The sequence below is a fragment of the Rissa tridactyla genome (assembly GCF_028500815.1).
Source record: "Rissa tridactyla isolate bRisTri1 chromosome 24 unlocalized genomic scaffold, bRisTri1.patW.cur.20221130 SUPER_24_unloc_1, whole genome shotgun sequence".
NCBI classification, from domain to species: domain Eukaryota; kingdom Metazoa; phylum Chordata; class Aves; order Charadriiformes; family Laridae; genus Rissa; species Rissa tridactyla.
This window is the reverse complement of record NW_026529338.1, coordinates 242,851-267,364: the sequence shown is the minus strand read 5'-3', so window position 1 is coordinate 267,364 and position 24,514 is coordinate 242,851. Positions and strand designations below refer to the sequence as shown.

Genomic DNA, 24,514 nt, shown 5'->3' with positions numbered 1-24,514 from the left:
CTGCGAGCCGGGGGGCACGTTAACGCGGAGAAGCAGAATTACGGGTTCAACAAAAATCAAGCCGCAGGATGCGTTTTGCAACCCCAGCTCCTGTGTAACCCGGCGCTTGAGAGAGAGCGAGAGAGAGAGAGAGATTTCAACCTAAATTATAGTCATCTCCCAGAGTTAACGGCCGCTGCGGGGTGGGCAGGGGAGCTCTGAAGTGCTCGGCTCTTCCTTCACTGCCCAGGCTGGGACGTCCCAGTCCCTCCCCGGGATGTCCCCGTCCCTCCCAGGCTGTCCCCATCCCTCCCGGAGATCCGGATGGAAGGGAAGGGAACGGCGCGGGTGTCACAGTGCTGGCCCACGCGCTTCCTTCTCCTCTGCAGCCCTTTGAACTGATTTAAATTCCTCCCCCCCCCTCCCCGTGCCTGTGGCAGCACGGGATACGGAGCAGCTTTTGTGGATTCGGAGCAGGTTTGGGAGCCTCCGTCCCACTGCCAGCAGGATCGGAGGTGGTCTCCATCTCCCCGGCGTCTCCCATCTCCCCACCCAGGCTGTGGGACCTGGGTAGCGGTGATGGAGGGGGGTCCTCGCCTGTCCCTCCTGTGACCACCCCATGTGGGGACGGCCGGCAGAGCCCCCCCCGCCTGGGACCTGCCGCAGGGTGTCGCTGGGCTGGGTGTAAAGCGGTGCCCAAAGTGCCCCAAAACCATCGATAGCCCCCCCCGCCTCGCCCCGGGTGAGGTCTGCAGTTAACGCTCTCGCCGTTGCTCTGCTTTTCTTCTTAATTAACATCAAGCCAAAAGTCGGGTCCGGGGGGGGGGACGGTAACGAGCCCGGCCTAATGCGCCTCATCCGCATCCGTACTTATCTCGAGCGCTGCGTCGCCAGGAGCAAGGCTTGTCCGACGCGCTTCGCCCAAGACGCGGTTATTGTTAAAAACCTGCTTTTCAAAGGTCCAAAGGGAGCGAGCGGTTTCTTTTGGCTCGGGAAAAGCACCGAGGTCCCCGGGAAAACCTCACCGGCTGCGGGAAACGCACGGCTCCTGTGTGCTCCCGCTCTGCGAATCACGTTGATTTTTTTTCTTTTTTTTTCCTTTTTGAGGAGACGATTCATCTCCACAAATTATCGCTGTGTTTTTTTTTTTTTTTTTTTTAATTGTTCTCTGCAGCAAACGCTCCGTTTCCGACCCTATCAACTGCCAATTAGAGCCGGCTCTACACAGCAAAACTCCTGTTTCTAAAACTGGGCTCGTTTTGTTTCTTAAACAGCCAGTCTAATTGACAAATAAAAGCCATTTGAATGTATAAAATGTTCATTATCTCCGTGGGGTGCCGAGCGGCAAAATCTAAGGCAGATTTCCCTTTTATTTTGGAGTGGTGGTTGGAAGGGCTGTTGCGAGGCCCGTGGGCAGAGCACGATGCCCCCAACCCCGGATCTTTTCATTGATAAAATGAAGCCCAGGGGCTTCGGTTTCCTCTCCCCGCTGCCGCGTCGGCCCCTCACCGGAGCTGGGGAAGCGAATTGCTGTCACCAGAGGGGGTGGCAGCAGCTCTGTCCCTCTGTCCCAGTGACTTCCCGGCTCTCGCCTGTCCCAGGGGTGCTGGCATCTCCTCTTCTCCCATCTCCGCCCGCTCCCAGTGTCCCAGGTTTGGCTTTAGGAGCTCACCCCGTGCTGCAGTGCTGGTCTGCGTGCCGGGGGTGAGACCCTCCCTGGTGCTCGTCCGCAGCAGCGCCCCCGGGACCCGTGTGTCCGGTCCTGGGCTCCCCAGGTCAAGAAGGCCGGGGAACTGCTGGAGAGGGAACAGCAAGGGGCTACCAAGATGCTGAGGGGATGGAACATCTCTCTGATGAGGAAAGGCCGAGGGATTTGGGTCTCTTCAGTCTGGAAAAAAGACGACTGAGGGGGGACCTTATCAACACTTATAAATACTGAAAGGGGGGGTGGCAGGAGGATGGGGCCAGGCTCTTCTCAGTGGTGCCCGGGGACAGGACAAGAGGTAACGGGCACAAACTTGAGCATGGGAAGTTCCACCTCAACACGAGGAGGAACTTGTTGACGTTGAGGGTGGCAGAGCCCTGGCAGAGGCTGCCCAGAGAGGTGGGGGAGTCTCCGTCTCTGGAGACATCCCAAACCCGCCTGGACGCGTTCCTGTGCCACCTGCTGTGTGTGACCCTGCTCTGGCCGGGGGTTGGAGGAGATGATCTCCAGAGGGCCCTTCCCACCCCGGCCAGTCTGGGATTCTGTGACCCCCCCGCTGGCTGCTGGCCTTGGCGTTCACCGGGAGTGGGGTGGGGAGGGACCGTGGCGTGGCCCCCAGGGGTCGGTGGTGAAGTCGGTGGTGAGGGTGTTAAGCCCAGGGCTGCAAAGCAGCGTGAAAGGAACACGGGGGTGAGAAGCCGTTGGGCAGTTTGACGGGAGGAGGAGAGTCCCGGCAGCTTCTGGAGGCTAACTCTGACTGAGCTCTGCTTTCTCTTTCAGCGAAGTACCTTAAAGATGGATATAGAAGACTGTAATGGACGATCTTACATGTCTGGTATGTCTGATCTTAATTTTTGCCAGCTATTTTGGGGTGCTAATGTTTTTAAGGTGCTCAGTCTCATACTCTGGGGTGTAAGCAAGCTGTCCCGTGCTCGGTGTAGCTGTGCTGCTGTCGCCGTCGCGGCTTGAGCATCGAGCAGCGGTGTTCAGAATGCCGGCGTGTGTTCTGCTAAATACTGGAGAAGCGTTAAAGCCCAGGGCATAATAAACAGCTAATTTAAAGAAGGGATACCTAGGCTGAGCCTCGGGACTTCACGCTGGAGTTTATGTGCTGTGCGCTCACCTGCTGGTCCGGCGGGCGGCTGCCGGTGCTCGCAGGGGAAAATCTCCAGCCTTGCTGAAAGGAAAAATGTATTTCCAGCCACGGCTGCGCAGTCCCGGTGCCGGGAGATCTCGGGGAGGCTGGTCTGTTCCTTCAGGGCCCCTACCTGAAGGGGAACGGGTGCGTTAGTCCCGCTAACACATGCTGAACCCGCGACTGGAGGCAGCGCGATATTTAAAACCACCCCCCACGGTGATCTGTGCCTCGCCGAGCTCAGCGCCGTCGTCTATCGCTGCGCGTTAAGATGAAACCCAGGCCGAGTTCCAGCCATAGAGCCGTGAAACATCCGTGGGGAGCGGGGGAGCGGCGCGGGGCTGGCCTAGATCTTGGCGCTGGAACCGGGATCTTGGTGGCGTCGCACAGACCGGAGCTGCCGTACTGGGCGTCGCGGCCCCAGGGACTGTCTCCGAGGGGACCCCGGGGGCACTGGGCTGGGGGGGGATTTAGATGATCTGGTCGCCCGCAGAAACCTGGTACGGGCCGTAAGGGCAAGCTGGTTTGGTGGGATTTGTTCCTATCTCTGGGGGAGTGGGGTTTGCAGCGTGAAAAGCCCTCGGTTTGTCCGTCTTTGCTGGGGAGGAGGGGGGGATGAGAGTCAGACCTGGTGTGGATGGAGAAGCGGCAAAGCCGGAAGAAACTCTCGCCGTTACCTAAGGCGGCCCCAGCGCCACGCGAGGCGGGAGGACGTCTCTGAGCGAGCTGGAGGAGCCGGGGATGAATGGCTCAGCGGGGATGAAGGTCAGAAGTTGAAGTGCGTTGGAAGGGAAGGGAGGACCCCGGCTGTTCTAACGAGCGGTTGCGGTGGCCGGGACTTGGTGCAGTGACAGAGCCGCGCGGGGGACCTTGCACAACGCCCCTTCGCATAAATCACGCTGTATCCTCCCCGTCCTGACAAACCTCATCTGCGGGGCCGTTATTTGCTCCTTCTTTCTATGAAGATTTCCTCCCGTCCCCCGGAGGATCCTCGCTTGGCTCTTCTCGAGGCGCTCGCTGCAGTTTGCCGCTGGGGGTTCTGGTTGCCAGGACGGCTCTGTGAAATAACAAAATGCTTCCCCAAAGTTGGCCGCTCGCGCCGTTCCAGGGTGGCTGCTTTCTCAGCCGCGCTGGGCTTTCCCCCTGTCCTCCGACGGAGTTTGGGGACGCGTAGGAGCTCTCGGCTCGGAGCTCCTCGTCACCCGCAGAGCCGCGGCTTTGCCTTTCCTCGGGGAGTCCCGTGGGCGAGCTCTCCCCTTTCCCGACAGTCCCTGCAGCAGCTCCGTGTTTCCCGGTGAGCGTGGAGGTGCTGCAGCCGGGAAAGACGGTCCCAAAAGCGGCGAGAGAAAAAAAACCCGTCTCCCTCGGTGCAGCCTGAACCCCCTCGGGTGGGTGCGAGCTTTCGGCACGGGGCAGTCCTGGGGCTCCGAGGCTGAGCAGCTCCCAGAGTCCGGAGGGAAAAGGAACAGTTAAAGGAGGGGAGAAGGGAAAAGCGGCGTTACAGGAACCCTGCGGCAGCGTGGGCTTTCTCTTTTGGGCTGGGGGGTCAGGGCAGGCCTAACGAAGATCGGCTAATCGTTAGGATCAGGGGGGAGGCCGGCCAATTAGCTGCTTCAGGTTGCTGTGAAATGACTAGAGGAAACAAACAGCAGGGCTCTCTCAAAACTCGTTTCTGTGAAATATGTTTAATTAAACGAACTCTTGAAAAAAAGTTCATTGTTCGTCAAATAACGAGGTAAGCGAGAGCCCGGAAACTCTTCACGAATGTGAAAAACTTTTTCTCCTTTGAATTCTTCACAGGAAAAGAAGTCAGTTTTGAAACAGCTCTGGTAGAGACAGAGCCGTTACTGCAGGAGGGGTAGGAACAAGGTGGAGGCGGGCGAGAGACCTCTCCGTCCCGCGCCTCAGGTGGCACCTCCTCGGGCTGTAAGTCCTTCTGGGGACACTTAACCCCCCCCAAAAAAGCGGCAGATAACGGCTTTGCTGCTCTTTGCTGGTGTCGGTCCTGCGGCCTCGGTGGTAAGAGGGGCTGAGCACCGTGTTCTGCCCGAGCCGGAGAAAGCACCGGGGCAGCCCTGTCCCCGACTGAGGACGCCCCATGCAGGCAGGGCGGCATCAGGTCCGCGTCCCCGTCCTCTCCCTGGGGTGGTCAAGCACCTCGGAGCTCTGCCCGCAGCCGCGTGTCTGCGGGTCAGAGCCTGTTGAGAGACGGGGGATGTTTTCAGGCCATCCCCGCCTCAGCTCTGCTCCCCAAAACAGCCCAGATCTCCTCTATTTTACCCTCTTTTATCTGGGTGCCGGGCACCTGAGAACGGGGTTAAACGCTCTTGGCTCCTTGGATAACTGGGCTACAGACAGACGAACCTGCTCTTGCCTGACGTTCAGGTTTCCATTTAGTTTTTTGGGTTTTTTTGGGTTTGGTTTTTTTTTTTTTTTTTTTAGAGCAAACGAAATGTGACCCAATATTTCCTGAAATCTCAAAGTCTGAAAAGTTATCAGAGAGGGGAAATTGCTGAGAGACCGTTGAAACCAGGCGCTGGCTGCTCCCAGGGGTGGGATAGCGCTTCAGCTCTCGCTGCCGCCGGCGGGCAGCCCGCTCGCCTTCCTGGGGCTCCCGACCGCTCGCAGGAGCCGTTATCGGGGGTCCCGGTGTCAGCCCTGGAGGGAAAAACCCCGTCCCCGTGTTGGGGGGTGATTTTCAGAGCAGGGGGCTCCGACAGCGATCCCCCCACCACCACCACCAGGGGAGCAGAGGGTCTGGGCAGCGCGAAGGTTCGCCCTGGCCTGATCCCCCCCGGGGCGCCGAGGATCAGCTCAGTTATCCCTCGGTGCCTCCAGCCCAAAGGGGATCGGGGATCCCTTGGGATGAGAAGGATCCTTTGGTATCCGGAGGATGAAGCCGGCTGGCAGAGGAGCTGAGCTTGGAGCTGAAAACGAGCTGCCGTGCCCTGCCTTAATGCTTGAAGGGGCGGGGAGAAATTTAAGTTTTCTTTCTCCTTAATGTTTAACTTAAATTTGGGGGTTTTAACCTTTCTCCGACACATGGGAGGTTGGCAGCAGCTGGGAACAGGCTGTAAAAGGGTGCAGTGAAGTTCTTCCTGCTGTCAGCATCACCTGGGTGCTTCGTTAGTGAGCCCCGAGCTCACCTTGGGGGTTAAACCAGCCCCGGGACCAGCCGGGTCCCTTTTGTAGGATGGGAGCCACGTGCCAAGGTAAGCTCACAGGGAAACCCTGCCTAAAATAATTCCCGGCGACTCCGGTGCGAGGCCGTGGGCTCTGGCCGTTTGACAGGGATACGCTGGCGTCGACGGTGCTGGAAAGGTGTGAGATCTCTTCTGGGCTGAGCGTCTCCTCCGGAGCAGCCTGGCTCCGGCGTGTTCTGCCTCCGCGCACACCAGGGAGCTGGGGGAGTTGAACGTGGGATGCTCCTGGAGCTGAGGACCGAGGCTTCGGCGTCCTCATCCCTTGTCAAAGCAGGAGGGTCGGAGCCCAAACGAGCCATGGCTGACTGTAGGCTGACGTTGGGGATGATGCTGTTCTCCCTCGGGTCATCGGGGCCTCTATTTCCCACCGGTGTTTTGGGTGGCCGAGCCCCCGGGCGGCCGCCGGCGTTGTGAGGGCAGAGCTGAGAGCTCGCAGCATCCCTGCTCTCCCGCCTGCTCCATCCTCTCCCCCCGCAGAGCGTCGTCCCCGTGGGCTCGGCGCGGCTCCGTGCTCTCCGGAGGCCGGGGAACGGCACAGCCCGTGTTCCGTGTTCCCGCTCGCCGTGCGGTGCCGCCTGACTGTAAAATGACGGTCGTTTCCCTCGCTTCCAGGAATCTGCTCTTCCTGGAAGGTGAGTGGCTGCGTGCGCCCTGCCAGCGACGCAGACATGCACACGCAGCCTGGGCTCCAGCGCTGTTTCCAAGGAGTTGGCTGTGATAACACTCCAGGGTATCTCCAGCAAGGTAGAATAATGCGAGTTAAACGGGAGCTGGGGAGGGGAAGGCGGGGGGGGAAGGGGGGCGGAGGGGGGGGGCATGGATCCTGAAATAGCTCGGTGCCGTCTCCGCTCGCTCCGTGCGCGGAGGAGCCGGGGTGCAGGGGGCTGCGCTGGGCAAAGGGACTGACTCCGGAGGGTGATTTATAGGTGTTTGAAATCCCCCGTGCTGGCAGGCAGGAGGGGGAAGGAAAGGCCTGACCTCCCCCCTACCCCCCGAGATGCCCGTGGAGGCTGAAGACGCCGCTTGTGACCCTTTGAGAGGGTCGGTCTCACCCCACGCAGCGGCTGGTGGGTTTTTGGCCTCAGGACGTGCCCCCAGCCCGTGGGCTAACGAAGCAGCGGGCTCGTTCCCTCTCGCCAGGGCTGGTTTGTTCAGCCTTCTCGTTAACCTCCGCTGCCGTGGCTGGCAGTGCACGTAGGCTTCGCGTGACTCGTGCTGGCTGGCAGCAGCTTGCCAGCCTTGCCGGGGTGCGGGGACGGGAGAGGGAAGGGTCCTCGGAGTCTTTTCCGCTGTGATCCCGGGAGGAAAGAAAACCTCTGGGGGTGTGAGGGTGCCGCTGGGGTGTCCCAGCTGGGCCTTGGTCAAGCAGCGATTTAGAAGATGCTCTCAGCAAGGGCAGTTACCATAAATGATTCCCAGGCTCAGCGCGGCTGATGAGCTCAGCGTCCCAGTAGTCAACAGACAATGGGATGAACTGGGCCCGGGAAGCACCGGGAGGAGAGTTTCTCCAGATGCAAGTATTTAGAAATAACATTCCCAGCTGTGCTAAAGGCGGTCACGGAGCTTCTGCACTTTCCATCGTGAAACTCCCACTGTCCCCGTCCCCGCAGCATCGCCGCGGGCAGCTGCCCGGCTCTCGGGCACGCGGTGGGGAGGGAACCGGGGGTTTTCTGTGTGCTGGCAGCCGGCAGGTCTCACCGGAACAGAAACCTGCTAGCCCCTGGAGGGGAAAAAATGAGTCTAGGCTGCCGTGCAAATGGCTTGGGCTTGAGGTGATCTGGGCTTCGCTCCTGGTGGGCAGCTGTATGGCTGAATTCCCTTTCCAGTGTGAGTGGGCAAGGGCCTGTTTCCAGGGACAGCAGGGGTCCATCTGGGGTGGGCTCGGCTTCCCTGGGATGCGAGTGTCTGCCTGGGAATTGTCATTTCAGCGGGGACCGTCAAGGAGAGGGACCCCGGTGCCCAGCAAAGGGACGCGCTGGCCCGGGCAGAGCACTGGGGTCAGCCTAGGTGTTCAGGTGGGGGTCGACGGTTGTGCGTGGGAGGTGGCCTGGCTCCCCCCCGGCTGGCACACACCGCGGTGCCGGCCACAGCTTCCGCAGAGTCCTCCCTTGTGGCGTCCCACCCCTCTCCCCTTCTGCAACCGCTCTGCGGCCATCGGCACGGCGTCGGCTCGGGGCTGCGGTGCCTGAGGAGGTGACAGCCGGAGGACGGTGGTCCAGAAAGCGCCGAGCTCCCGTAACACCGTGCTGGTGTGTGTGGTGGATGGTGCCGTTGGGGTACGAGCCGTGTCCTGCAGCCCCTTTCCAGAGCAGAGGTGCTGGGAAGGGGGCCTGGCGGGGTGAAGCCGGTGGAAAGCCACCAGCCGTGCTTCAGGCATCACTCACTTGTGTTTCCCTCCTCCCAAAGGTAGTGGGGATTCCTCTCTGGAGAAGGAGTTCAGCTCGGCGATCGTGGGACCCACGGTGAGCACACCCAACAGCCAGCATTCCTCCCCGAGCCGCTCTCTCAGTGGTGAGTACGCCGCCTCCGCTGGAAAAACCCTGCCGAGGTCTGCCCGGTTTGTCCCCAAACCCTGCACTCTCTCAGGCATGACATAAATTGTGACTTCCCGCTGCGGCAGATTTCTCTCGGAGTCTGACTCTTTGTTTTCCAGCCCAAGAGGATAAAACCCGGCTCCGGTCTCTGCGCGGAGCAGCTGCCCTGTTACTGATCCTGGGCAGCGGCTCTTGCGGAGCCCAGAGTTTGTCAGGTCGGCTGCGGTGACGCCGAGGGGTCGGGGTCTTTCCTGGTGGTGCTAAATTTCACCTTGACTTTCGGGCAGCTGCGTGTTCTGGGCTGTTAATGACCAGAGCTCTGGAGGGGCCGCAGAGCCACGGCTTGCTTTGGGATAAGTTATTTTTTTTATATCCGTCTAGATGGCTGCGGGGGGAAGCCAGGAGTCGCTCCGCTTCCATGTAATAGCCGGGGCAGATTGGGGTCCCCGGTGTGCGCGGCAACTCCCGGAGCAGCGGAACCTCTGCCTGCAGGCGAATGAGCCTGTCGGGAAGTTGTTTGTGCAGCTGCGGGAGGTGGGAGAGCCCCCGGCATGTTCGGCTCCACCGGGAGTGATCACACACACCACCAGCTCCCAGCCTCCGCTGCCCCTGGCCAGTCCGTGCCCTTTGCTTCAGGCACCAGTTTTGCCATCGTGTCTCTCCATCCTTTCTGCCGGCTGCCCCCTCCCCCCCGCCATGCCAAGAAATAGGCGGAAGAGGCAGCGTGCTCCTTGGGAAGCTCCGCTTCTGCTGGCCCTTGTCACCTCGCAGAGCGGGTGCGTGTCCCCTCAGGTCTCGCCTGGTTTTGTCTCTGCCTCCGTGTGCTCTCACCCGGCCGAGCGCCATCGTCCAGGTGCTGTCGGCACAGTGCCATCGTCCGAATGCCATCGCCGGCCAAGCTGGTGGCTGGCACTAGCAGGGAATTAATCCAGAAACGGGACCGGTGTGGGGAATCTCCTGTCCAGAACGGGAAAATTTCCGTCTCCTTCCCTGTCTGCTGGTGGAATTCTTTGCGTTTTATTTAAAATGAATGAAACTACTTTTTCGGTCATAGTTAGGAACCTCCCCCAGTAAAACAGGTCCGATTTCCGAGCTGTCGCGCTCCGTCCCTATCCTGGTTGCGCCGTCCGCTCCCAGCGCTCGCTGTGGGGATTGAGGAGAAACGTGATGTTCGCCGTGTGCGTGGAGGAGCGGGGCGGCCCTGCCTGAGCTCAGTGCTGGGGGCACAGCCTTCTCTCGAGGAGACACTGTTCGCGTCGCAGCCCTCTCGGGGCACCTGTCAAGTTTCCCTGGGCCCTACGTGCTGCTGAGTCGCGTTGACGCAGGAGAAGAAGGAGCGCCGAGACAGGAGAAGTTGGCAAGTCTCCCGCTCTGCATCGCGCTCTCGGTGTTGGAGAGCCGATGGTTGGGCCGTCTCTACCGGATTGACTCAACCGGCACCGAAAAAAACCCAAAAAACAAAAACCCCGGTGCTGCTCCCATCTTTCCCCTCTCCTTTTCCGTAGCAGAGAAACTCCCCCGTAATTTATCCGCCTGGGTTCCAGCAGCGAGGTGCTCGGGACACCTCTGCTTAGGTCCCGGCGTTTGAAGGTTCTTCTTTCTGAACCAGCATAAAATAAACCCTAAACGTGACGTTTTCAGAAGGGATAATGTTATGAATTAGCTCGGTTGCCTTTTTTTTTTTTTTTTTTGCCTTTTATTACTTGCTATTTATTTTACATTTGCCCTGTAAAGGCGCTTAGAAGCTCTGCAAAGAAAGGAAATCTTGGCTTTTTCGCGGAGGACAGCTCCGCGAGGTAACGCGGCCTTTTCGCTTGATCAGAAGCAAAAGGAACGGAGCACGTGGACTGACTGAAAGGACAATGCCCATCCTCTTCCCCTTTAACAGCAGGATGCTACTGATGGTATTGCCTCTGATCTGACTTGACTTCCCAGCTGGTTCCGCCAGCAAGCGTCGTGCCCCAGAGGAGCGAGAGCATTGTATAACCTGTTCTGCCAGCAGAGGCTTCTCTCCAGTGAGACCGGACCCTGCATTGGTTCTGAAAGGAGAATTACAGAACAATGGTTGGCCCTCCCTTCTATGCCCAGGAAAAAAAAAAAAAAAAAAAAAGTCCCTAGGGGAATGGGAGAAGGAAAAAAAACAAAACCAAAAAAACCAAAAAAAACCCCAAACCAAAAAACAACAAACCAACCAAAAACACAAAAAAAAAAAACCCCAGCAGAAAATCAAAGCGCAGCAAACGTCAACTCGCGCCAGCAGCGCCCGCCGCCGAGAAAGGAGCTTTTCGCTCCGTGTTTGTGCAGAGGCGTCTGTTTGCGCCGGGTCTCCTGGATGCTCCCAGGGGAGCGTGGTGGCACCGGCCAGCACATAAATAAAGTCCCGCTCCCGCCCGCAAGAATGCTCCGGCCCCAGAGTCTCCTCCCGGTCTGCAGCCAGCGGTGGCTTTGGCCGGGGGCTCAGCAGACGGTCTGAAAGTGCCTGCGATTGCCAAGGCCGGGTGTATGCACAGTTCATGTTGCCTGGAGCCTCGCTGGGAAGGCGGCATTGTCTGCCGCCAGGATCCAGGAAGGGAAGGAGGGGAGCGAGAGCCAGAATTCCTGGGCTCTTCACCCGGCAATAAACCTCACGCAGTCTGGGATGAATCACTTCCATGCTGCTGCTCCTCGTTAATCCCCGCTCGCGAGGCTGTACCTGCCTCTGGGGCAGAGCCAGAGCCCTCCCGCCCGCCGGCGGGGCGGAGAAGAGGGGCTCCCCCGGCTTCTCGGGGGGCACGGGGTCTCCCCAGGAGCGGGACCGTCTCGCTGCTGCCATCACCGCTCTCCGTGAGTCCTCCCTGCCCGGTAAGCGACCCAAAGCCTCCCTTGCTCGCCCACCGGGAAGGATCGTCCCTGCCTCGGCCGATGGCAGAGTTTGGTCGGAAGCCCCCCAGGTTGTAAAGGTCAAATCCTCTGGCTGGTTCAGTACCCGGGACGTTACCGAGGTTCTCTCGAATGCCCTCGGCGGCTACGCTGCGACCGTCGGCGTCCCCGGCCCCTGGGTGAGCATTCCTGCTCTCACAAAGAGCTGAACCAGCCCCCGGGGGTCGAGTCAGCCCCAGATCTGGAAGCTGCTGGGTTTCTGTGTGGTTGTTCCGCTCCCTTCTCACGCCTGTCTCCACCAGGCAGCCTGCACTCCGCAATCTCCAGCCCTCCGGGCAGCAGCGGAGGCTCCTTTGTGTATATAAAGTTCATTTTCCTCCAGCCCCCACAGTTCTCCTCTTAAGGGATTGGGAAGAGCCTCCTGCTTTAAATGGAAGAAATAAGAATCTGATATTTAACGGGATTCTGTAAATATTTTGTTTAAGCCCACGGGCTCGGTGCATGGCCATGTGGGTGACCTGGATTCGACTTTACTCCATCCTCGTCTTCCTCCGGCCCGTTGGGACCGGTGCTACGGGAGCAGGTAGCGGGTGCAATCGGCCAAGGAGCCTCCCCAGGGGATTCCCTCTCGCTCCCGGCTGCTGGCGATGGCTTAAAGTGGGAGGAAACTTTCCAATTTGATCATTTAAAGACTGGCTGTCCAAGCAGACGACTTTTCACCGCGGCTGGGGGTGTCCCGGCAGCAGTTCTCCCTCCAGCAGAGGGTCCGGCTGGCGTCGGGAGGTGGGACAACCGCTCGGATGCTCCGCTGAGGGAGGAAGCGGGCAGGATCTGGGGGGACAAGTTCGTCGGGAGGTAGCGGAAGGAGCAGAGGGAGAGGTTTTTCCCCTCCGTCCTTCCCTCTCCCAATCCCCGCAGGGCTGCGGCTGGCTGGCAGCGGAGGGAGCGGAGCGGTCGCCATCGTCTCGGGGAGTGTTTGATTTGTGGCATTCCACAGATCATTAGAGCAGCCGGGAATGTAGGTCAGGGCTGGCGCATCCCCTCGCCAGCCTCCGCTCCCCGTGCGGCAGGAGGAAGGAAAGGTAGCGGCGGGGAGGGAAACCCCGGGGGCTTCGCTTTGCTGCCCGGGCCCCGCGTCCCTCCGTCCCCCGGTTTGGGTGGGCTTTAGAGCACGGATCCTCCGGTCCTGCCCTTGCTCTGCTCCTGGCCGGGCCAGAAACGTGGTGGCCCGGCAGCCACCAAGCCCTCGGCCGTGGGACCTGTCCCCGCCATCGCTCACGTCCGCTTCCTTGATTTCACAGGAGCTTTCTTGGGGTTCTCGGTGCCACCCCGGGGGTGGTCGTCCCTTCCCTGCGTTTGCCACGATTCCTGCAGCCTCCTGGGCGGCTGAGGGAAGGGGAAGAGGCCGAGCTGCCCGCAGGGGTGGGGGTTTTCAGGCAGCACCCTCCTCTTCGGCTTCGTTTTTTCTGCCTTTAAGATAGTTGATGGATTCCAGGTCTGGTAGCAAAGTTGAAAACTTGCGGTGAAGCGATGGCTTCTCCAGTGAGCCGAGATTTCCTGCCGATCCAGGAGACTGGTGTCGGGCTCTCTGTGCCAGGGGATTTTGAGCCTTTAGTGATTCAGAGAGTCAAAATTTGGTGTCTTTGCTTCCTCTGCAGGACTTCAAAAGCACGAGCGGTTTTCCTTTCCCCCTCTGCCTTTGAATCCAGGGAACTAAATGTCTTTTTCTTCAGTCAGTCGCCGCGCAAGGCGGGATGCAGAGCAGTAATCCAGCCCATAACCTCCCGTGATCCGGGTTTGATGTCTGTTCTTGAGTAGTCAACAAAATAAGAAGATGCACCTTTATCGCAAACAAATCACTTAACGCGTCCCATTCTTTCTTTTAGGAGTAAGTCTTGCCTCGGCTGCGCTCCCAGCTTCCTTAACTCCCGAGTTTTATTTCTGCACTGACTGTGTTTTATCCCTTCCGCCTCCTCGCAGCAAACTCCATCAAGGTGGAGATGTACAGCGATGAGGAAGCCAGCCGGCTGCTGTCACAGGACGACCGGATGCTCGAGAAGGAGGACAGCGTGATCGTGGAGGACTCGCTCTCGGAGCCCCTGGGCTACTGCGATGGGACGGGCCAGGAGCCACACTCCCCCGGGGGCATCCGGTTGCCCAACGGCAAGCTGAAATGTGACATCTGCGGGATGGTGTGCATCGGTCCCAACGTGCTGATGGTGCACAAGCGCAGCCACACTGGTGAGTGGCAGCCCCGAGGCCGGCGCTGCTGCCGGGGCAGGGGCAGGTTGGGCTGGTGGGATGCAAATTTCGGAAGCCGGGTGGCAAGTGCGCATTGGCTGGTGGGCACAGAAGCCGCGGGAGATGGGTGTCGGGTCCCAGCTGCTGACCTTGGTGGTGGTGGCCAGGAGGTGCCAGTGAGGAAAGGCCCAGGGGAGTGTGCCTAACTGGTCTTTCCTTGTCACCATCCAAGCGCCAGCAGCGGGTCCGTCGCTCCCCAGGCTGGAGGTCACATCCAGAGCGCGGCGTTCGGTATTTAACCCGGGGCTTTCCTCCTCCGACACGCTCAGCGCTGCTGAGCCCCTGAATGCTTCTGGGTCTCCCGGGCTGTCGAAGCGAGAGCCGCTCCTCTGCAAACCTAGAAAATGCTTTTCACGGGGGGGGGTTTTCACCCGCTGCTCTGCTTTCGCAGGAGAAAGGCCCTTCCACTGCAACCAGTGCGGAGCCTCCTTCACCCAGAAGGGAAACCTCCTGCGCCACATCAAACTGCACTCCGGCGAGAAGCCCTTCAAATGTCCCTTCTGCAACTACGCCTGCCGCAGGAGGGACGCGCTGACCGGCCACCTGCGGACACACTCCGGTGGGTAGCTCCGGCCGGCTGGGACGGGAGGAGGCGGCAGGGAGGGGGACACACGGTGACGGTACAAAACCAGGGGATGGAGCTCAGCTTCCCAAAGCCCCGACCTCGAGCTCTGAGCCCACGGCACCCAAACTTGCTCTCGTTTCGGCTCCCCACTTGCCGCCCTCGCGACAGCGCAGAGTGCGTGGCGGTGTCTGGTTAACGCTCGGGGAGTTCCGCTGACCTGCGGCGCCCGCGGGGGTGGCTTTGTGCCGCTGTTTTCCAGTCGTTCCTGGGGGTTATTGCATCTCTTTCTTACAAAGATAAATGTTTAATAGATTTTACTGAGTCAAGATAGGTCCCACCCTTGGGTGTGCCCTGCCCCAGCGAAAAACGAGCGCCGAGGGGTTTTGTTTGCGTGTTGTTTTGACATTGTCCTTTTTAAATACGACATTTGAGATGTGGTTTTTCACCCTCCGGTTCCGTGATGTAAGAGCTGGCAGGGGCCAGGGGTGGGGGGTGAAGAAACGCCAGCCTGGCCCCCCACCCCCTCCCCGGCTTGGTGAGGGTTTGCCCTTGATTTGCGTCCGCTGGCGCGTCTCTGTGCTGCTGACGGGGCTTTAAAAGTTCACGCAGACAGCGTTGAACACCTGTGACTCGAACCTTTCGGGCGCCGTGGGGAAATGGGCGTCGCGTCTTCCTGGAAGCAAGAAGCCTGGCCCCTGAAGAGCCTGTTCTCATCGCAGCCTTGCCCAGAGCCCACAGACCTGCTCCCCCCTCGCAGCCTGGCCCGAGACCCCCCCCCTTTTCTTTAGGTTTCTGCCCTTCTCAGCGGGAGGGTGCGACGCTCCGGGTTGAAGCTGCCGTCTTGCTGTGGGCTAATCTTCCCTCTTGGCTCTTTCTTTCGGAGTTTGTCCTCTCCCCCATTCCCCCCGCCCCGCACGCACATCTGTGACTTTCTGGGAGATGCCGGAGGGGAATCCGGGCGCTTTGACCCCCGGAGTGAGGTGCCAAGCCCGGAACGGGGCTGTTGGATCGGGGGCTTGCAGGAGCTTTCCATCTACGGCTGGGAGGTTAGAAAGGATGATCTTTAAGGTCCCTTCTAACCCGAACCGTTCTGTGATTCTATGATGTCGTCTCTGGCCATCCCCGCTGCCACGGGACAAAGCTGCTTCTCGGTGTAAAACTTTTTGGGTCTCTTGTCTGGTTCTGCAGCCTGGCCGGAGTGCGGCAGCAGGTGGCGTTTCCGACACCGAGATGGTCGGAAAGAGGAGGTGAGGTTAGCGGCCTTGGGCTTTGCCAGTTAATGGGGAGAAACGGCAAAGAAATCCTTTCCTCGTGTTCTTGCCTTATCTCTGAGGGGGGGGAAGAAAGCAAGGCGGCAGTAGTTGGGGGCAAAAACCCAAGTGTCATTAACCCTAGAGAGCAAAGAGTGCGTGTGTCTCCTCCCGCCCCGCTCGGAGGGTGAGGGGCTCCAGTGACAGCCCGGCTCCCCGCCAAGCACCGAATCGCCGCAGTAGCACCGAATCGCCGCAGCAGCTTCTCGGACCGACTGAGCCGGGGCCGCTCCGCCTCGAACGCCTTCAGCTCTGCCGACGAGTCCTTCCGTCTGGAGCGCTCAGCATCATCCCTCGTCCTCCCCTCCGCTCGAGCGGCGGCAGCTCCATCTTGGGCAGCGCTGCGGCGGCTCGGGGAAGGGTTTCGGCGCAACGGAGCTTTGGCATCCGTCCGCCGCGAGCTCGCGGTGCCCCGGCGATGGGCTCCGAAGCTGAGCGGCTCCGTTCTTCCCTTTGTTTAAACCCTCCCCGTCCCCACTGTGGCGGGGTGGGGGGTTTTGGGGCGGTACGTGGCTGGAACCCCGACACGCTGGCAGCAGAGAATCGTGCGGGTGGACGCGCAGACCCAAAACCGGGGTTCCCGCGGCTGGCGAGACCCTGCTCCGAGCCCGCGGGGGCTTTCTCCCAATTCACGTGCTTCAGGGCACCCCGAACCGTCCAGACCCAGAGGTGCGGGGTCATTTCTGGACCCCTCGCTCGTGTCTCCTCTTGCGGGTCGAGATGCCCCTCTCGGGCTGTTCCTGTTGGCCATGTTCCTCCTCGCTGAGCCTCCGGAGGTGGGTCCTTGGCTGTGCCGATGTTTTCCCCGCTGCCAGGCATGGCAAGGGTCGCCTTGAGCCCTGCAATCAAGAGACACAGAAATGGGGCAAGTCCTCACAACATATCAAACAAAAATTAGTCTTTATGGGAGCTAATTACTAAGAAAACCTTCGTTTAATGTGGATTTCACAGGCGAAAGTCTGGCGGTTACCCTGCCTGGGTGGAAGGCAGTGGGGCTTGGCTTTCCCTCCCTCTGCCTTAACTAGAGGCCTGCGCGTTTCATGCCGTCCCCATGAGGGACAGCGAGCTTTCATCTCAGAAGATGTGCTGTCCAAAAAAGTGAGGTATTTAAAATCCAGATCAAACACTCTGCCTTGCTCTGAAATAGATCAGAAGCTGCAGCCCCCACCCGGGACGGCCCAGACGTGCTGCCCGTCCCCCGAGACCTCCCTCCCTTTCAGTCCTCGCCGCTTCGCAGCCCGGTAAATAAACGAACCTGGAGCTCGTCTTCGGAGGGAGCCCTTCTGTTTGTTGTACTTGGTCAGAAGAAACTTCTCCTGGTGGGGCCCGACGGCGAGGAGAGCGTCCCCCTTTGCTCGCGGTGTGGGTATTCCGTGGGGTGAAGAACTTCCAGGGTCCCAACCAGAGCTGGCTGCCCGCTGGAAACCTCTCGCTCGCATTAGGCAACAGATGGAGCCACGACAGAGCATGTGTCGGTGGGTAAACGATGTTTTCAAAGGATGGACTAAGGAGTAAAAGGAAAAACGGGCTCAGCACGGAGCCTCCCTCCTTGTCCTGCGGCCACCGTAAAGCCCGGGAGCTCCGAGGGGGAGCCCAGCGCGGAGCTCACAAACCCCAGAGCCCCCAAAGGCGGGCTGAGACGGGGAAGGGGAAGGCTGGAGCCTGAGAAAATAATAACTTCAGGGTATCCACGCGGAGCTTCCCGGCTCGGAAAGCCGTCCCCCATCCCAGCGCTGCCGTCAGGGGAGCTCAGCGAAGCGCAGGCGCGCGCAGGGGTTTGGGTTGTTGTTTTATTTAGGAGGAACGAAACTGAGCCGTCCGAGGAGCTCTTTTAACTTTAAAAGCTGTGCAAGTGATGGAGATTAATGAGACGTAATGGAATTTGGAGCCCAGGCTTTCCCATCTTAAATTGCTAGATTTGAGGGGCGAATTCCTAACGCGCGTTTTTGGGTTCGGACTCGGAGGCTAGTGGCATCCTTGGCTCCCTCGGGACTGGAGTAAACCAATATTCAGCTGCTCGGCGACAATGCCGCCGCCTGGGGAGGGCCGGGAGGAGAGATTTGCGCTTGTCGTCGCCTTCGCGGGATTGATTTCTAACCCGCAGCTTCGCTGGTGAAATCCACGGTGGCTCCTGGGCTCCCGGATCCGCCTGTGGCTTGGCTGAGCCGCCGGGCTGGGACGGGGCGAGGGCACGACAGCGCGTGTGGACGCGGCCGCTCTCCCCCCCTGATCCCCAATTTTTTGGGGGCTCTGCGGCAGTGTTTGGGCAGGATCCGGTACTTTGAAGGTGTCGCGGGAGAAGGTTCTGGCCCCGGCCACAGAGCAAAACACTTCACGTGAACCCCGCCGTCGGAGCCGGGGTGGGGGGTAAATGTTGAATTCACCTACAGCTTGAAAATGCGTTGTTGTTTTTTTTTAAAACAAAAAGAAAAAAAACCCAACCAGTTAAAGGTTAAACCACAAGCTGAAAAAAAGAAAAAAAAAAAAAGAAAAAAAAACCCCCGAAACAACCCCGTAAATCTGACAGGAACAGAAAGAGCCGGGTCCAGGCGGGTCTCGGCGGCTCCTGCCGGAGACGGGGCGAGCGTGGCACAGGCTGCCCTGTGTCCCTGCCAGCGCGGGGTGGGGGGGTTGGGGGGGGGACAGGCTCCGTATTCCAGCAAAACCAGACGATTTTGGGACACTAAGACCAGCCCGGGAGGGAAGGGCTCCTCTGGGCCGCCGCCGTCGCTGGCTCTCGCCTGGTGGACGACGTCCCCCTCCCCAGCGTGAAGCTTTGGTGCTTCGGGAGGGAGAAGGGGCCGCGTTCTCCATCCCGGGGGTGTGCCGGGCCGGGGGCTGCAGAGCCCACCCCCCCGTCTCCTCAGCTCCCCTGGAATTGAACCACGGAATCATGGAATGGTTTGGGACCTTAAAGCCCAGCCAGTCCCACCCCCTGCGCTGGGCATGGACCCCCTTCCCCCACCAGACCAGGTTGCTTAAAGCCCCTTCCAACCTGGTCTTGCCTTTTTTTTTTCCTCGTTAGCATCTTCTTGCCTAACGAGCTGCCTCCCCGAAACGCGTCTAACCCCCGCGGCCGCGGGTCCCTTGGAGCCTGCATCCCTTTTCCCTCTCCCCAGACTATTTAATGGGATGGGGACGGCCTTGCCCTTTCCCCCGTGCCCGAAGGAACATGGGCTGCTCTGCCGCACCGCTCTGGGTAATTATACCTAATTAGCGATCACCCCCCCACACCCTCGTAGCGAGCGGCACGAAACCCCCGCGTCAGCGTTTCCCCCGTCCCTGCGCGGGCGATGGAAAGCGCGACGGGGGCTCTGAGGTACCGTCCCGTCCCCCCCCGGGGAGGGGTGGTGGTTTCTGGCTGTAAATCGTCTGCTGGTTAAAACGTACAGATAACGATGTGGTGAGGAGCACCCCCAGTGTGTCCCCCCCCACCCCCGGCGTCCGGTGGTCCCCCGGCGTCTGGTGGTCGCCGGCCAGCGAGGCTGAACGCCGGCCCTTGGGTGGCTTCGCTGCTTTTCAGTCAGAAGTGAGAAAATTGGGAAAATCGGGGTAAAAATGTGTCTGGCGAGCATTTTATCGTGCATCTTGGTGGGGGGGGGGGTGGGGTGGGGGGGTGCACCCTCCGCGCAGCGGCTGAGCCACCCAGCCCTCGGAACGGAAAGTGAAGAAATGCTTAGAAATATTTTAAAAGCTGGAGGGGGGTGGGGGGTGGGGGTGTGTGTGTCCAGCTGCCCCCCTTGAATATTGCCTTTGCCGTCGGGGCTCGCAGCGGGGGGCTTTACCCGGGGGCGCGTGACGCGTGTAACCCCCGTCGCTGGCGTCCTGGGGGCAGAGCGTAGGGAAAAGCCAGCTCTGAGGCGTTGGGGTGGAGATATCTGGCCGAATAACGCTCGATTTTCCCAGCTCCCCCGTCTGTCGACGAGCACCCAGCCCTTCTCCCTCGCCTCTCCGGCAGGGAGCGGCAGCCGAGGGGGGCGAAGGGAGCCGCCGGCCGCGTGCGGTGGCCGTGCTGGGCTGGATGGCGGCCAGGAGGAAGGCTGAGAGCCCCGCGTCGTCGTGGCTCTTGCTCCCGCGGCCGGCGCGGTGGGCTGACGGCGAGGGGGTCGCTGCCCCGCCGCCACGCTCCCTCCTGGGCCCGTTCCTGCCCCTTTTCTCTCCCGTTGACTCGCGTCCAGCCCTTTCCCGGGCTCTCGAGGGCACGACGGCTGTTTTTAACGGCGGGGCTCTGGTTTGCTTCTTTCGCAGTCTCCTCCCCCACGGTCGGCAAGCCCTACAAGTGCAACTACTGTGGCCGGAGCTACAAGCAGCAGAGCACGCTGGAGGAGCACAAGGAGCGGTGCCACAACTACCTGCAGAGTCTCAACACTGAACCGCAGTCGCTGGCCGGCCAGCAAGGTCAGTGCCGCCCCGACGCCGCAGCCCCGGCTCCGGGGACAACCACGAAGCGGGGGCCCGGCAGGGTGGGAATCGGGGGCGCGGGCTTCGCTTGCCAGCCCCATCTCGGGCTGACGGCGTCGAGCTTTGGGGACGCTCTTCCCGTTGGGAAAAGGGCTGGGGGTGGGGGATAATGCTGCGTGAGCCCCGGAGCTCCCGGTGCCCCGGCGATGGGGGGGATGAAAGGTGCTTGTGCGTGTGCCTCGGGTGATGCCGCAAACCTCTGCAAGTGCAAAGTGTCACCTCCCTGCTTCCTCCCCTCGCCACCGGCTGAATTCCGAAGCCCGTCCCCCCCTGCCCCCGCCATGAACCGAACCCCCCCCCTCGGCCCGTATTTCTAGTGCGAGAACTGCCGAGAGCGTTTTCCATAAGTAACAGAACTCGGCTACGTGCCGCGATGTAGGGGACTTACCCCTCCGGGTGTCCAACACGGGCACCGCCTGCCTCAGAAGCACCTTCTGGCTCCTCCTCGGAGCCTGCAGCTGGACAGACTCCCCCCCAGCCCCGGCTTCGCAAAGAACCAAAACCGGAGCCATCCTGGCTCCTCACCCCTCCCGGAGCCGGACCTGGTCCCCCCAGAGCCCCCTGGTGCTTACGGCGAGGGTCATCGCTTGGGGCTGCCCGGATTTTACCCGGCTGATCCGTAACGTACGGGGCAGGGAATGGCGGAACCGCCCTCGCCTCTCCCCTCCGGGAACGGGGTTGAGAGCCGGCAGGAAAAGCCAGGGCACTTCCATCCGTTGAAGCCGGCTCCTCTTCCCCAAAGCGGCAGGAGCGGGCCCAGCTCGATGAAGAAGGGAGGCGGACCGGCTGCCGGCGCTCCCCCGCGACCGCCTCGCCGACGGGGTAAGCTCTGGGCCTGGAGCAGGTAGCCCGGGAGCCTTCCCGCAGGTCCGTCCCGGCTAGCAGAGGGCAGGAGAGGTTTGCCTCGAGTCTCCGGCCTTGGGGGGCGCAGCGTCCCCATCCCGCTCGCCCCCTCCCGCGGTTGCCGGCTGATCCGGGTTTCCCTTGTCTTGCCAGGTGACGAGATGCGAGACCTGGAGATAGTGCCGGATTCTCTGCTTCACCCCTCGTCCGACCGGCCGACGTTTATCGACCGGCTGGCCAACAGCCTCACCAAACGGAAACGCTCCACACCTCAGAAATTCGTGGGTAAGGGGATTTCCCTCCCCCCCGCCCCGGCTTCCCGGGCAGAGAGGAGGGAGAGGGGGGAGCCAAGGTCCCCCGCACCCCGGGAGCGGAGACTCTGCACTTGGGCAAGCGGCTGGTGTTCGTGTGGCACCTTTCATCCCCCCTCCCCGGGCTGGGACGGGGCCGGTCTGGCGCGCGGTGCTGGGCTGGGGGGGACACAGGTGACATTTTGGGACGGGGTCGGGGGGGAGGTGTGGTGTGTTTGCACCCCAAAACCAAGGCTGGCTGCGCTGACGCCGCCCTCCTTCCCGGCAGGGGAGAAGCAGATGCGATTCACCCTCTCGGATCTCCCCTTCGACGTGAATTCCGGCTTCGAGAAGGACGTGGAGATGGTCTCTGCCCACCACCCCCTCGACCCCTCCTACGGCGGCTCCCTCTCCCTGATGGGGGGGGAGCACCTTCGCCCCCTCCGCCTCCCCCCCACAAACTGCATCTCGGAGGTCACCCCCGTCATCAGCTCCGTCTACACCCAGATCCAGCCCCTGCCGGGCCGGTTGGAGATGCCGGGAGGTCGGGAAGCTGCCGAAGGGCACGAGGACGTGGCGGACGCGGTACAGGTGGTTTACCGGAGCCGAGAACCCACGTCTCCCGCCAACGGCTGCCAAGATTCCACGGACACCGAGAGCAACCACGAAGAGCGGAGCTCGCAGCTGCCGGCGGGGACCTGCGCCAGCAGCCGCCAGAGCCCGGCTTACGCCAAAGAGGATCCCAAAGCGCCGGAGGGACCCCCGGCCGCCCGCGTCACCCCCAGCTCCGCCAAAGACGCCCTGCGGGTGGTCAACGAGGAGGGGGAGCAGATCAGGGCCTTCAAGTGCGAGCACTGCCGCATCCTCTTCCTCGACCACGTCATGTTCACCATCCACATGGGCTGCCACGGCTTCAGAGACCCTTTCGAATGCAACATCTGTGGCTACCACAGCCAGGACCGGTACGAGTTCTCCTCCCACATCGTGAGGGGCGAGCATAAAATCGGCTAAAATATTCCCCCCCCCTCCCCCAACAACACCCCGTATCCCCCCCCCTCCTCCCCAAATCCATCCCCGTCCCCCTTTCCTCTGCCTCCAGCTCGGCCCCTCTCCATCCATCCCCCCTTCCCAGCCCCCCCGGCCTTTTAGGGCATGGAACTGTTGGGGTTTGGTTTTGTTTTTGGTTTTTTTGGGTTTTTTTAGGTTTTTTTGGTTTTTTTTTTCTTTTCCTTTTATACGCCTTTGCACTGACTTTTGGCTACAAAAATATTTAAAAAAAAATAAAAAAGAAAAACAGCGGTAACTAAAAAACAAAACCAAAAAAAAAAACCCAACAAAAAAAAAAAAAAAACAAACACAAAACCAAACACAAAACCAACCGCCCCCCCACCCCACCCCACCACGAGGAGGTGGGGATGGGGGGCAGGGGGGGAAGCTCTTAACAATTTGCCTTTTTATAAATGGAGTTATTTAAATATTAACGGACTTTTTTTGTGCTTCCCGCTGCCCCCCCCCACACCTCCCTCCGTTATTTATTAAGCTGCTTAGTTTCTCTTTTTATAACTCTTTCCCCCCTCCCCTTCCCCCCCCCCCCCATTCCCCGAAGTCTCACTTGAATTTTTGAGACTGTTTTTTCCGCCCCCCTTTTTTCTCTCCCCCTCCCCAACCCGGGTCCCGGTTTCGGGGCCCTTTCCTTGGTGCGAGCCCGGTGTTGCCCCTCCCCCGCTCCGGGCACAGCGAACCTCAGATTAGGTGCTAAACCCCCCCACAACCCCCCCCCCCGGCCCTGGCGACCCCTCCCGCCCCGACTCCGGGACCCCCCCCCCGCCTCCACTGCCCGCCTTGGGGGGGCTGCTGCGCCCCGAGCTTTAATGAGTCCAAACCCACGGAGCGTGAAGCAGGGACCCCCCCCCACCCCGGGGTTGTGCCGTGGGGTTTGAAGCCCCCCCCCCCCCCTCCCCCAGCCCCATACCTCTGGCGGGGTGGGGGGTGCCGGGGGGGGTCCCTGTCTCTCCCCTTCAAAGAAGGAAACGGGGTCTCCTCTTCCTCCTCCTCTTCCTCGGCACAGGCCAGTATCTCCAGCCCGCGCTGCTGCAGGGGCTGCTCCCCCCGTGCCCCCCCCCCCCGGCTATGGGGGATGCCGGACCCCCGGCCTGTCCCCCCCCCCGCCCTCGCTCCCTCGACCCCCAGAGCCTTCCCTCTGGCGTTCCCGGGGGATCGGAGGGCTCACCCCGTGCTCCCGCAGCCAACCCCCCCCCCGCAACAGCGGGACCCCCGGGGGGGGTCTCGGGGGGGGGGTCCGATGAGGGGTGGGAGGTTGGGGGTGTCATCTCCTGCCCCCCCCCTCTCCCCCCGGGATGGGCTCCGGGGGCAGATCGCCGGGAGCCGGATGGTTTTTGGGAGCGAGACGCTGAGAGAGGGGGGTCCAGAGTTGGTGTGTTGTGTCCCCCCCCCCCTGCCCCGGGACAGGGACCCCCCCCCCCATGGGACAGTGTCCCCTGGCCAAAGTGACATAGCGGGGCCGGGGGGGGGTGGCGCAGCCGATATAACCAAAAATAAAGCGGGGGCTGCAGGAGAAGCGGCCGCCCCCCCTGGTGCTGCCGCAGCAGCCGGGACCCCCAGGGCAGCCCCCCCCCCCCCCCAGCCTGGGTGGGGGGACCCCGTTTTTCCCTCCCCCCCCACCTTCTTCCTCCTCCAGGCCCAGGATGCATAAACTCCCCCCCCTCGGACGCAGCCCCCCCCCGCCCAGGGGGGGCTCCTGAGGACGAAACCAAAGTTGTTCCTTTTCTACGGACACACGTGAACACACACAAAACCACCTCACGTGGGGGGGCCACCCGCTGCCCTCCCCCACCTCCGACCCCCCCATCCCCCCCCCCCCAGCTTTTTCTTTATTATTATATAGAAATTTTTTTTTTTTCCCCTCCTTTTCTCGCTTTTCCCGGTGCTGGGGGCTGCGTGGCCAGAGGGGACGGGCGACCTTCCCCCCCCTCGCCCCCCCCCCGCCCCCACCCAGCACCGAAACCAACCCAAAAAAGGGGTTTTTACAAAGCGAGTGGAAACTGGGCGGTTTCTGCCCCCTTTTTGGGTTGTTTTTTTTTGTGTTTTTTTTCCCCCCTTTCCCTTCTTTTTTTTTTTTCTTCTTCTTTTTCCCGGAAAAGAATCTAAAACCGTGGGATTTTTGTAAAAACAAAAAAACTCCAGGTCGCTTTACTCCTGTAAATATCTATATTTTTTAATCAGATGGATGAAGAACAAACGAGGATGTGCAATACCCTGCCCCAAGCCCCCCCCCCCCAACTCCTTCCCCCCCACCTCCTCGGTGCGCC

The 24,514-nt window shown here is 60.8% G+C and overlaps 1 protein-coding gene across 7 annotated transcripts in view; it reads left to right on the top strand.

Annotated features, from left to right (window-relative positions):
• Positions 1-24,514, top strand: part of IKZF4 (IKAROS family zinc finger 4) — a 31,503-nt gene that overhangs the window by 5,238 nt on the left and 1,751 nt on the right. The window contains exons 2-9 of one of the 7 annotated variants that reach the window (XM_054187123.1): positions 2,465-2,519; positions 6,635-6,766; positions 8,429-8,533; positions 13,396-13,656; positions 14,108-14,275; positions 19,840-19,989; positions 21,049-21,180; positions 21,475-22,147. In XM_054187123.1, the coding sequence (XP_054043098.1) occupies positions 2,480-2,519; positions 6,635-6,766; positions 8,429-8,533; positions 13,396-13,656; positions 14,108-14,275; positions 19,840-19,989; positions 21,049-21,180; positions 21,475-22,147 (1,661 nt within the window). In that variant the 5' untranslated portion in view covers positions 2,465-2,479. Of the gene's footprint in view, positions 1-2,464; positions 2,520-6,634; positions 6,767-7,490; positions 8,299-8,428; positions 8,534-13,395; positions 13,657-14,107; positions 14,276-19,839; positions 19,990-21,048; positions 21,181-21,474; positions 22,222-24,514 lie in introns of those variants that run through there. The other 6 variants (XM_054187122.1, XM_054187124.1, XM_054187125.1 and 3 more) reach the window with 6 other exon arrangements.